The sequence below is a fragment of the Pezoporus wallicus genome, unplaced genomic scaffold, assembly GCF_028554395.1.
Source record: "Pezoporus wallicus isolate ANWC-B61680 ecotype Strahan unplaced genomic scaffold, APGP_CSIRO_Pwel_v1 contig_3812, whole genome shotgun sequence".
Lineage (NCBI taxonomy): Eukaryota > Metazoa > Chordata > Aves > Psittaciformes > Psittacidae > Pezoporus > Pezoporus wallicus.
In genome coordinates, this window is record NW_026639618.1 from 4,210,542 (window position 1) to 4,223,160 (window position 12,619).

The following is a 12,619-nucleotide window of genomic DNA, read 5'->3' on the forward strand; positions in this document are numbered from 1 at the left end:
ACTTCCCCTTGCTGAAGTTGATGGGACTCCCTTTTGATCCGTTTCTCCAGCCTGTCCCTCTGGATGGCACCATGGCCCTCTGGCATATTAGCCACTGCTCCTGTTTTGATGTTACAGCAGACTTGCTGAGGATACATTCTGCCCCATCATCCAGATGACCAATGAAGATATTAATGGATTTGTCCCAGTGTTGATGTCTGGGATACACCATCAGTTACTGGCCTCCAAGTAGACTTTGTGCTGCTGATCACTACCCTCTGGGCCCAGATTTTCATGCAGTTTTCATTACACCTCAATGCCTGTTCACCCAGCCCCTATATCAACAGTCTATGAATAATTTACAGGAGACAATCTCAAAGACCTGCATGAAGCCCAGGTAGACAGTATCTACCACTGTCACCTGCCATGCTAGTCATTTCTTCATAGAAGATTTTCAAAGTTGGGCAAGCATAACTTCACCTTGGTAAAGCCGTGGTGACTACTGCAGATGATTTTTTTGTCCTTAGTGCTCCTGGAAGTGATTTCCAGGATTAACTGCTCCATGGTAGTATTAATGTTAAATAAAATTATACCTCAGTATTAATAATTTAAATAAAATTATACTTTGGATCTCACAATAAATGATGGATTCAGTAGGTTTTCCTACTGAAACTACTCATCTATAATCTAATACAGTCATCTATAATCTAATACCAGTCATTTCCTTAAGTGCCAAGCTAAAAATAAAAAAAAAAAAGTTTGTTTTTACTAGTAGCTTAATAAAAATGAGTGAAACTTAATTTTGTGCACAACCACTAGCAATTTTTGGACTTATAATGAGACATTTGCAAAGGTTAAGATATTTGATGTGTGAAAATGCGGCAAAATACAATCTGAAATTGCTTAGAGGTAAAAAAAGCCCACAAAAACAAACCCACAACACAATACTCTTTCACAAGGTAAAAGTTATATGAGAATTTGCATTGTTAGGACCATAATAAACGCACTAATGTAAGTAAGAGCCAATGTGTTTGCTTAAGGAATACTGTATTGATAGTTCAATTAAATTGTGTAATTATATTATTTTTGTTTCCTTTAGAGGTCTTATTTACAAGATTACTTATTTATTTATTTATTTATTTCAATTGGGGCTGCATAAGTTGATGAACTGTTAAGACTGTATTCCTCTGTTTAATCAATGTCAGAAACTTCTGAACGCAAGCCAACACAATACAGGCCTTACTTAAATGTGAACACACAATTATAACATGAAAAATAAAATCTCTTCATGCTGTTATTTTAATGTGCTATCCTTTCATTTTAAGACTTTCCTATAGTATTTTTTCTCAGGAATAGGAAGGACTATATATTTGTTTTCAGTTATTGTGGCCCCAAAGTAAGTAATTCTAAATTACCTTCATAAATAACTTCAGGATTAACTTCTATGGAAAATGAAGGGACACTTAACACTACTGTTGGAGTTTAAAAAAACAAACCAGAACAAAACAAAACTGCCTTTTAAAGAGCTGCATGATGTCTTTACCAATGACTCTGCAAAGCAGAATTCATCTGCTGTCTGTAGAATTGAGATTGCCTCTGGCATCTAATACTCCGGGATAACCCCATGTGGTCTTCAGGTGCCTTCCCAAAAGAGCACAGCTCTTCTGAAGATCCTTTATCTGCCAGATTTGTGTGAATCTTCTGGCTGCTTTACAGCATATCAGATGGTACTACTTAAATATATTTGGGTGAATTCAATTTTGGATGTCTGCAGTGTAGGAATCCATATATAAATGCCTAGTCTCACTTTATAGTCAAGGAAGATAAACGGGTATTTCTAAGCTGTGGTTGATCTAGTGGGTGTTATCTACCTTTTAATGAAATAGATTACAATCCAGACATGTTTTTTCCCTGGTTATGAAGCCTACATCAAATATATATGTTTGCTCTGTAGATGTCTACAGTTAAGTATGATGAATTCTATTGCCAGCAAATGGACTCAACAATATAGAAGGAAATTTACAGTTCAGCTAGCAAGCATTTATTTCCTGGAATTGTCTTACAGCTTTGTTGTGTCGCCTGCTTTTTTCTATAACATTCTAAAGATCTCCAAGTTTTCTTTCTTTTTTTCTTTCCCCTCTTCCTATTTTCTTATCCCCTCTGATACTCAAAGAATAAATTAAATTTGAAAGGACAGAGTGCTTAATATTTAGGCTGTTTCATTTTGAACTGTGGGGTATATTCATGCAATAAGCAACTACCAAAAAGACAGTTAAACTATTGTTATGCTGCACAGCAGTTCTTGAATATTTTGAGTTATTGATTTATAAATCAATAAATAAAATGTGCAACAAAATAGTATGTAATAATGTTGCATACTTGGCAGGATGCTTTAATTCAAATATCTTCCTTACTACACTTCCTGTTTAAAAGCAGTCCTGAAGCACTTATGCTTTCTTCTGTTACACAGCATTCTGCTTTGTATGTTTTGAAGTTTGAAGTTTAATACATAACCTGGAACACTACTTTTCTTGAAAAATTCCATCGGTAACCAGACAGTCATATCGAACAATTTTCGGGAAAGATTGCTGTCTGGAACACATACTCTTAAGCATGTTCTCTCTCTGAAGAGTTGTAGGAAGTTCTCAAATTAGCCATTAATTGTGCAATAAAGTCTTCTCCTGCATTACTTCTGAGCTGGATAACAGACTCTGTTCTGTATCAAGGCATAGAAAGGAGACACATCTACTGAAATTTGTTAGAAATTACATCTCTGCTGCCAGTTCTTCTTTCGGAAAAGTCCGAACAAAGTACAGTATCGTGCTTTTCAGAAAGTCTCTTTTTTGGTAGCTTGGATAATAAGCATTACTATTACCATCTTTTTTTCTTATTCTTGATATGCTTCTTGGTTTATAAATTTAATTCAGCAATTATAAATTGCTTATTGCTTCTGGGTTTATAAAAAACAAAAGCAGACCAGGACACAGAGAGACTACTGCCGTCCTTTTAGCTACTTTCATATTTACTTCAGTGAATAAGAGTGCACAACTTGAGATATTTTATTTTAAATAAAATTTGTTGTTCATGTATATGTGTGTATATAGGGGAAGAGGAAAGAAAAGATTCCTTTTTCCTGACTGTAGTGTCTAGGGATATGTTTAATAACATTCATTGAAAGAAAAAATATAATTAGTCTGTATCAGGATAATTACTGTAGTGTGCTACCTGCTGTTTACTTCACAAAAACTACTATAAAGGTACATATTTTCAGGGGCTACTGCATGGCTATATCTGGAAAAGAAGAGAATAGTAATTATGACAAAGCTTAATTTTAAGTAAAGATATTCTTCACAGTTCTGAAACCCTGCAGATACAATATCATTAGTTGTCTTATGTGTGAAATGACAGATCATGACTATTGTGGCAAATTGTCTCAACTGTAATTCTGCATGTCTGAAATGTCCTCATGCTTGCCTTCCATAAGCTACTTTTGATAGTACCACCCTCTCTGGTTTTATCTGACCATAGTACCATCCTCTCTGGTTTTATCTCACCATTTGAAAATGTTTTGTGGTCCATCTGCAGTTTGTTGTTATTGTTTGTTGTTGTTTATTTTAAATGAGATGGTGGGGTGAGGCATAAATGCAGTAAATATATAAAGTTTCTCCAACTTACCTGTACTGGCTTTTATTCATAGAAACATAGCCTTCAAACAATTAGCAGACCTCCAGTATAATGAAGCCACATGAGCTTTCAAGGACATTATATTAATCCATCAGGATGGCACCCACGACGTGAAACACAAACACTCTCAGTTCTCAATTATAACTTTAATTGAAAAACATTTATTACAGACATAGGTATAAAAATTTATATGCATAAGTATTCTGACCTGGATGAAAACTTGAGGAATTTCTGTTCTTTTTGTTAGGACACAGTTAGTATATTAATAAATGGGTGGAGAAAATATGCTTTATTTGCTTTTCTAATAATATGGTTGCATTTTGCTCTAAGTGAAAATGGAAGTGAAAGTTTTACACTGTGTTTTAAATTACAGGATATTAAAAAATGCCTAAGCTTCTAATAGTTACATTCTACTCAGGTTCATGAAATAAGAAATTACTTTTACATTTGATCCAGCTTTATCCTGCCTGAGCCAGATTATAGATGTCAGGAGTAAATTATGTTCTTCACCTCAACTGCATTTACTCAGTGAAGTACAATTATTCAGTTGTTATTTGCAAACAGTTGTATTGCATGAAGTGCAATTACTTATGTTGCTCTTTGAGTATATCTTAATCAAAATGTAATGCAATTATACAGAACTGTATTAAACGTGTAACAACTACATTAATAAGTGAAATGACAATGCTTTGAGGAGGTCAGCAGAGTGATGATACTTTAAAATTATTATAATAATTCATATTTCTTGGACCAAACCTGTTGGGTTAATTGCGATAATGTATTGTAAAATATACTGAAGTTACATAGAATTGTTAATTGGAAAATCTCATTTATTTGCACTGCTGAAAAGCTTATGTAGAGACTAAACTCTCAGGTATGTTCCTTTATTTCTAAAACATATTTACTTATTTTGTTTCCTAGGTTATTCAGATTAATTTTGAAGAATTTGATCTGGAGATTGGATATGACACTCTGACAATTGGTGATGGAGGAGAAGTGGGTGATCCTAAAACAGTGCTTCAAGTGTAAGTCTTTTGCATTTACACTTATGCATTACAGAATATAATTAATGAGGTTTTGATGAGAGTAGACAGTGATTAAAATCAGGAAAATCTCAAAAAAAAACCCTAATCTTACTGAGCTTCTAAGATTACTCAAGTTTAACTACCTGGCTATACGTTTACTGTTTTGGAGTCAGAAAGAGATGGGCTAGACATAAGAAAATAAAAAAATAAACTAAAATCAGAAATTTTAAAAGACATAGTCTGTACATCCATGTGTAGAAATGTAAATTTTTTAGGGGCTATTTTACGCCCTTTAAAAGTGTGTTCTCAAATTAAAAATATGTATGAACATAATTGCAAACAAATTTATGGGCAACTTACTTACAAACTTTTACAGTCTCCTAGCAAGCTTAGTATGTAGAAAGATGTACTGTAGTATACTGTAGTATCTTGACATTTAAATGCTTCCCATTTATTGTAGATAATTCGAAACATGAGTTAGTATAGTGAAGAAAATTACTATAGAGAAAATCTGAGTGGGCTGTTACCAAACCCACGTATGACTACAGATCAGACTGTGCTGAGTATTAAGGTTTTTGTCATCCCGCAACATTCTTCTAGAATGCATGAGTCTGGAGGGAGTGAAGGGGTTGGGGTGTGGGGGGTAGAGACTTAACAATCACTGACTAAATTCAGAATCCATATTTCTCAAATACTAAAATTATGATGCTAACTAGTCTTATAATAATAACAGTATCAGGAAGGCAAATTCAGGATCTTGTTGCTTAATTTATAATATTTTGAAGACAGCAGTATAATCCAGTGATTATGTTTATTCCCCAGTCTTTTGGCTTGTAGACTTGTAGTCTGTCATTTTATGTAGGTCCAGTTCCATTCTGAATAAATACAACAATTTGTAGGAGAAATGAATGTCCCTTAAGATTTTTTTTTTCCAGTCTTTTTTTTGTTTGTTTGTTTGTTTTCTTTTTTGTTTGTTTTTGTTTGTTTGGTTTTTGTTTGTTTTTTTTTTTTATTATACTTAGGAAATATTTTTGGAAAAGGCCAAATACTATTTAGCTGTTATTTTTAAATGAACTTGCCTCTCAGAGAGTGTCTCATGTTATCATTACTTCAGATGAGTTGCAAATTTAAAACTCAGGCCAGAACAGATGCAGATGTGATAAATGTAAAAATGTGTTTAATCAGAAAACCCCAAAACAATAGCAAAATTAGGATTCAGTAGAATGATTCTTCCCACAGTATATTTAATGGAAAGGTATTATTAAGATTTTTATTGTAACTTTCCATTGTTTACCATGAGAACATAAAGAATTGGTCTGGTTTGAGTATCCTGTGATCAATTTTTACCTATCTTTCCTAATTTTAGCTTAGTATTGTTAATTGCAAAAGTTTGAGCAGAAAATAAAGTTGTTTCTGGATTTGCAAGTTTTCATTGTGAATTCCCCCTTATATCTATCCTTCAGAAGATAGGCTATCTATCTCACCTATTTTTAATTTGTTTTGCAACATTCTAACCCTTCTGTTAAGTTCTGTTAACAGAGTGATCTGGATGAGGGGACTGAGTATATCATCAGTTTGTAGACGACACCAACTTGGTCAGGAGTGTTGATCTACTAGAGGGTAGGAAGCCTCTGCAGAGGGATCTGGACAGGCTGGGTCAATGGACCAAAGCCAATTGTAAGAAGTTCAAGAAGTCTGTCCTGCAGTTGGATGACAGCAGCTCTATGCAATGCTACAGGCTTTGGAAAGAGTGGCTGGAAAGCTGTCACTGAAAAGGAACTGGGAGTATTTGTCACCTGAAATACAGCCAGCTGAACATGGGCCAGCAGTGTGCCCAGGTAGCCACGAAAGCCAACAGCATCCTGGCTTGTATCAGGCATAGTGTGGCCAGCAGGCCTAAGGAAGTGATTGTCCCTCTGTACTAGGCACTGGTGAGGCTACATCTTGAATATGGTGTTCAGTTCCGGGCCTCTCACTACATGAAAGACATTGAGTGAGGTGCTGGACCATGTCCAGAGAAGGGCAACAAAGCTGGTAAAGGGTCTAGAGCACAAGCCTGCTGAGTGGCTGAGAGAACTGGGGTTGTTTAGACTGGAGAAATGGAGGTTGAGGGGAGACTTTAATGGCTCTCTACAAGTACCTGAAAGGAGGTTGTGGCGAGGTGGGTGTTGGTCTATTCTCCCAAGTAACAAGTGAAAGGATGAGAGGAAGTGGCCTCAAGTTGCACCAGGGGAGATTTAGGTTGGATATTATGAAAAATTTTTCCACTGAAAGTCTTCTCAGGCATTGGAACAGGCTGCTTAGAAAGGTGATGGAGTCACAATCCATAGAGGTATTTACAAGACATGTAAATGTGACTGTTAGGGGCATGATTTAGTGGTGGACTTGGCAGTGGACTTGATGATCTTAATTTTTTTTTTTTCCAACCTAAACTATTCTACGATTTAAGTTTCTTATCAATGAGGAGACCAGCTACAGGTATTTCAAATGCAATTACTTTAGGATAATGCAAAATGTCTTCAGTGGATTGTAGATGTTCTATTTGTTACTAATAATAGCTTCGAGAAGTGGGGAAATACTGTAATTTGTATTTCTAAACACTACTAGGCCATCAAAATAAACTTTTGATAAAGCTGGAATTCAATTTCAGAAATTCTTAGACTCCTAAACTATATTAGTTATCCTGTCATGTGTAAAGAGCATTTATTAAGTACTGGTTCGCCAGGTCTTAACATTTAACTGAAGTACTGTTTTTTGTAAAAGTCTGTCTGATAATGAGACGTGTGTAGGAGAAATTATGAAATTAGAGGATCAAACCTGTCATGAATATAAAAGTATTCTGAATAATTTTCTTTAATAAAAGAGTTAGTTAGAGTTGTGAAGTGTTATCATACGATAAGAGAACCTGTTCTTTAAATAAATATATACTTTTTAAGAATTATTGCTGTGGAGATCCTGGAAAAGCAAAAATCCCCTAATTAATTTTGAGGGGTTTAATATTAAAAAAAAAATTGTAAAATCAGCCACACATATATTATTTTTATTTATTAGTGGAATAATCTGATTATTCTGTGATCGGAAGTATCAATGTTGAAGCTATTAGGATTAAAATGTATTAAAAGAATTGCATGGAAGATGGAACATAATTGAGTACTGTAAAAAACTTGTAAATGTTTTCTCCTGTGAGCCATGCAGACTTTGTCTGAGATATGATGCACAGAAAATAAATCAGCTATTGTATTATTTAATTTTGGATTTTAAATTTTAAAATAATTATCTTTCTTCCAGCAAATTGCTGTACAACATTGGTTTGAATATATATGGCTTATGTGTAGACGATGTTAAAACATTTATCTTCCAATTTATCAAAGTTAATCAGGAAAACTATCCAAGTGTTTAATCCAATAGTATTACTGAGCACTGCTAGATAAGAAGGTTAAGAATAAAAAATTGAATTTAAGTCACATTTAGATAGAATTTTATCCTGATAATTCCTACTCTGCTGATGCTAATCACAGAAGTGGCTAAAATTCCAAAGCCATTTCAGTATTTGCCATTAAGTTTCCCCAGGCGCCTATAATTCTGTGCCCATATACATACACCCAGCAACATGACAGACTGCTCCAACCTAGGGAGCCTAGCACCTAGGCGAACTCAAATATGAATGGAATACTTCGTGTGTTTGACAAAATGACTCATACAGGCTTTCTTAGTGCTTTCTTATAGAACTAAGGTCTTTGCATGGTGGAGCATTGTTAAGTTTTACTACCAAGCGATAGAAGAGAAGAAGAAAAGGAAATGGTGCTTCAGAAATCAGTCACAGCACTCTTTCAAGATGTTTGGAAGTCTGCTTTCAGCAGCTTGGCTTAACAGTTGCTGTGGACAACTCTTAATGTAATGTGCATCTGGGAGCTCATTCCTGCACATGCATTTGGAAAATACTGTGCACAAAGCATGAAACTTGCTCTTAGTCTTTTAGTATGCTTGTTGGTTTGAGTGTACAGTGTCCCATATTACAGATCATCTTCATCAGAAGGAGAGTGTTGTAATCTTCTGAATATCCTTTAACCTAGTCTTCAGTATGCTCTCCCAGAGGAATGTATGCCACTAGTATGTGGAAGGGGTAGTTTCTGAGTCCGAAGAAGGAGATGGGAAACACCCATAACTGTGTCATAACTGTAAGCTGTTTAATAAAAAGGGAGTTATCATAATCACATCTTTCCATCTTTACTGTTGAGTGTTCACTGCTCAGATTTGAAATAGAGGGTATAGGAACCTACTTCCAGGACAGGAATCTAGGTAATAAATCCAGGCTAGAGGAAGTCACATAAACCCCAGGAGGAAAGACAGGATAATTCATGACTGCATAAATTTATTATTATCTTAAATTTCTTCCTTTTCCATTTTTTTTTAATTGTTATTTTTGTACAGTGATCCCTAAGCACTTAAAAGAGCAGTAAGTGATATCTGTATTCTGTATTCTGTTGATTGATTCTTATTTTCAAACGGTATTTTTCCCACATCCTATGTAATAGAAAAATGTTATTTCTGAAAACTATGCATTTAAAAATGTTTTTATAATTAACTTAATAAAATAGGACCTTCAAGAATTTTGGTAGCTGTTTATCAAAGGAGTTATTCTCTCTGACACAACAGAGATTAATATACCCAATGGTATACATATATTGGCATATGGTATATATATAATGGTATATACTAATCCCCAAATGTACTGTCAATCACTAGCAGCAATTACAAAATTCTGTTAGCCATTACATCAGTGTTGTTTCTGAGGAACATCCTGTTAATCTATTAATTTGGCAAAGACTGAACTCACTGAAGACACTTTCCTTTAGTGCAGGAATGAGCAGTTAGCACATTACTTTGGCCAGGCATTTACTTATTCAATTCTGTCAAGAGTCTTTGTAGTAGCTCCATCTGTGAATGCAGATGTGGGAAACAGACAGGAATTTTTCCTACAGCAGAGTATTTCATATAGAATCAAGCTAAAAAAGACCAGAGGGGAGAACTAAAATTAGCTGCAAAATATATTTAAAGTAGTTCATTTAAAGATTCAGCTAGCTTTAAAGAATTGTTCAAACTGAAGGTAACAGTTTTACACAGTCTTGTGCTTGTCTTGTGCTTGTGATCCATTTAACAACAGGGTAAATTGTTTTGGTACTTTCCACCATTCCGTTTTAGCTGATAAATTATTACCAATTTTGAGGCAGATTTATAGGGAAAAGTGCAATTTAGCATAAGACTGCAGCTTTCACAGCATTTCCTTTTTGCTATCACAGGATTTCATTCAGCAAACAGAATGAGTGTTTAGGATATCATTGACTTGCAAATTTTTGCAAACTATATGAAAAGTGAAAAAAAGAAGGTAAAAATTAAAACCCAAATTCAGGTCTTTCTAATTACTCAGCATCATGTAACATGGGTGGTTTTAAAGTTGTGACTTCTGGTATTTTTGTTAATGAAAGAATGAATGTCAGCTGAGTCTGTCAGGCAGCTTCTTTGATTGTTGTGGTAGAGAAGGAGGTGAGAGTGTGCATGGAACACATGGACTTCCATAATAATACTAAGTATTGCAATTTAAGATTAGCTAATTTCTCTTAAATACACAATGTGTGTATTCCAAAGTGAGTAAATGTATACAAGAGAAATACATTTTCAGAAGAATAAATGTGGTGCATTATTGTGGGCTTCTAATGCCATTTGGTATGCTTGCATGTACCTGAGTCATGCACACAGGACTCCTAGATAAGCTTCCGGATTACAGGAGATCCATTGTCTTTCTGGACCAGCAGTTGAAAGTGAGATTAAATGTTTCAGTAGAACACAAGCAGTAATTGCTTGTGTTTATACACTGCTGCCAAATCTGCATCATTGGAACATTGAAACCTGCAATGACTAACCAGCCAGCAGGTAACTAAATTGGTGTGAGCAGAATACAATTAATTTAAAACAAACAAACAAAGAAAAAAGTAACACTTATTTAGATTCCTTACAAAAAGCAAAACCCAAATCTAGCTACTTAATCTATTTAGGTTTTTTTTTTTGTTTTTTTTCTCTTTTTCTATAGGTTAACTGGGAGCTTTGTACCCGACTTAATTGTGAGCATGAGCAATCAGATGTGGTTGCATCTTCAAACAGATGAAAGTGTGGGCTCAATCGGTTTCAAGGTTAACTACAAAGGTAACGATACAATATTGGAAATTAATTTAATGGTGTACTAAAAAGTTATGCCAATATTATGATTTTTTTTCTTTCATATTACTGGATGCATTCTATTTTCAGTTCTGAAAGTTTTAAAAACAAGAAAATAAAAGGTAAGCTGAAAAACAAATATAAAAGATAAATTTATTCTCTTTAAATGTCTTACGTCACATGAAACTGCATACTTTTTGTTTGTTGTGTTCTTATAGTGGTTGATTTTTTGGCATATAGTTTTATAATCATTTTCTGTTATTTCATGTTGAAAAATATTAAAGTAAATAATGCTGTGATTATGTAAAGGTAAATATGTAAAGTAAGGGTGGTGAGGCACTGGAATGGGTTGCCCAGGGAAGTTGTGAATGCTCCATTGCTGGAGGTGTTCAAGGCCAGTTTGGACAGAGCCTTGGGTGACATAGTTTAGTGTGAGGTGTCCCTGCCCATGGCAGGGGGGTTGGAACTTGATGATCTTAAGGTCATTTCCAACCCTAACTGTTCTATGATTATATGAAATTATTACTTCCTACATACTCTGAAAATTTAGCATGCCTACCAGAACAGAAAAAAAAACAAAACACTGAATTTGAATTACTGATGAGTTTTGAGCCAGGACAAATTAAAATTTTCCTAATAATGCTGTTCTTTATAGTCTTAAAATGTGAGGGCCTTATAATGCATAACATAAATAGCTGTTGCTATTTGATGTTTCTGGGAGAACGTAAAGTTCTCATAGAGCATGAACAGCAAAAATCAACCCCAAACTTAAGAATAACGTATATATACATATGCACATATTAACTATTGTATTATTACAGAATTAGTTCTATTTATTATTTTTATATTAGATTTAACACAGCTGCATGTATTTCTTGCAAAAAAAAAAAAAAAAAAAATTACATGGTTCCTGCCTGCCACCAAAAACTGGATAACAGAAAGCATGATTTTTCATTAAAATTACTCATCAGAAGGGGAAAGAGAAAAGGCAAAAGTTAAACCAGCAGCTGTGTATTAGAATTGGAGCTGATATTACTAAAGATAGGCAGTTGGGGTGTAGAAGCATACTAGGAGTAAACTGGCACAATGTGACTTGCTGGTTTTTTTTCTGTCCATAACTTCCCTTTGGCTGTTTGCATATAGTAAACTGTAGAGTGGTAAGGCACAACTGTGCTTGTGTCATTCTTGATATTCAGATCTAGTGTACTACGAAAGAAAAATCTTACTACTTTACTATATTGTAGTTATCAAGACTCAGGATTTCCACATTCCAGCTGCTGAAAGGGGCTAGAAAATATAAATATAAACAAGTTTAACTATTAATATCACAAAACCTAAACCATAGTTAAGTGGAAAAGGAAGCTTTTTAGAGCTGAATTCAATAGTTTCCACAGCTAAAGTAGTTGTTTCCTTTATTTACAGGATTCTTGTATAGTAAAAATTAATTTTGCTTGCAACAGTTTTAGTTTGCAAAAGGCAGATTATTGTCTGGTGTCTTATAATGTACCACTATGTTTTGTTTCATTAATGAGTTACATTTATTCTTAGAAGCTATAGTTCTGCAAGAATAAAATTAATTGACTATGAACAGATAGAAGGGGACAGAAAGGGTGAACATTCACAATCTCATCTCCATATAATCAACTTTGTGATTACACACCTAGATACTGAGTCTGTATTTCTGTCTTGCATTACACTGGTACTTCACACTAGCTCAC

The 12,619-nt window shown here is 34.4% G+C and overlaps 1 protein-coding gene across 1 annotated transcript in view; it reads left to right on the forward strand.

Annotated features, from left to right (window-relative positions):
- The window catches only part of CSMD3 (CUB and Sushi multiple domains 3), a 599,019-nt gene that overhangs the window by 280,422 nt on the left and 305,978 nt on the right, over nt 1-12,619 (forward strand). The window contains exons 12-13 of the mRNA XM_057415252.1: nt 4,585-4,688; nt 10,777-10,889. Coding sequence (XP_057271235.1) covers nt 4,585-4,688; nt 10,777-10,889 — 217 coding nt within the window. The remainder of the gene's footprint in view (nt 1-4,584; nt 4,689-10,776; nt 10,890-12,619) is intronic.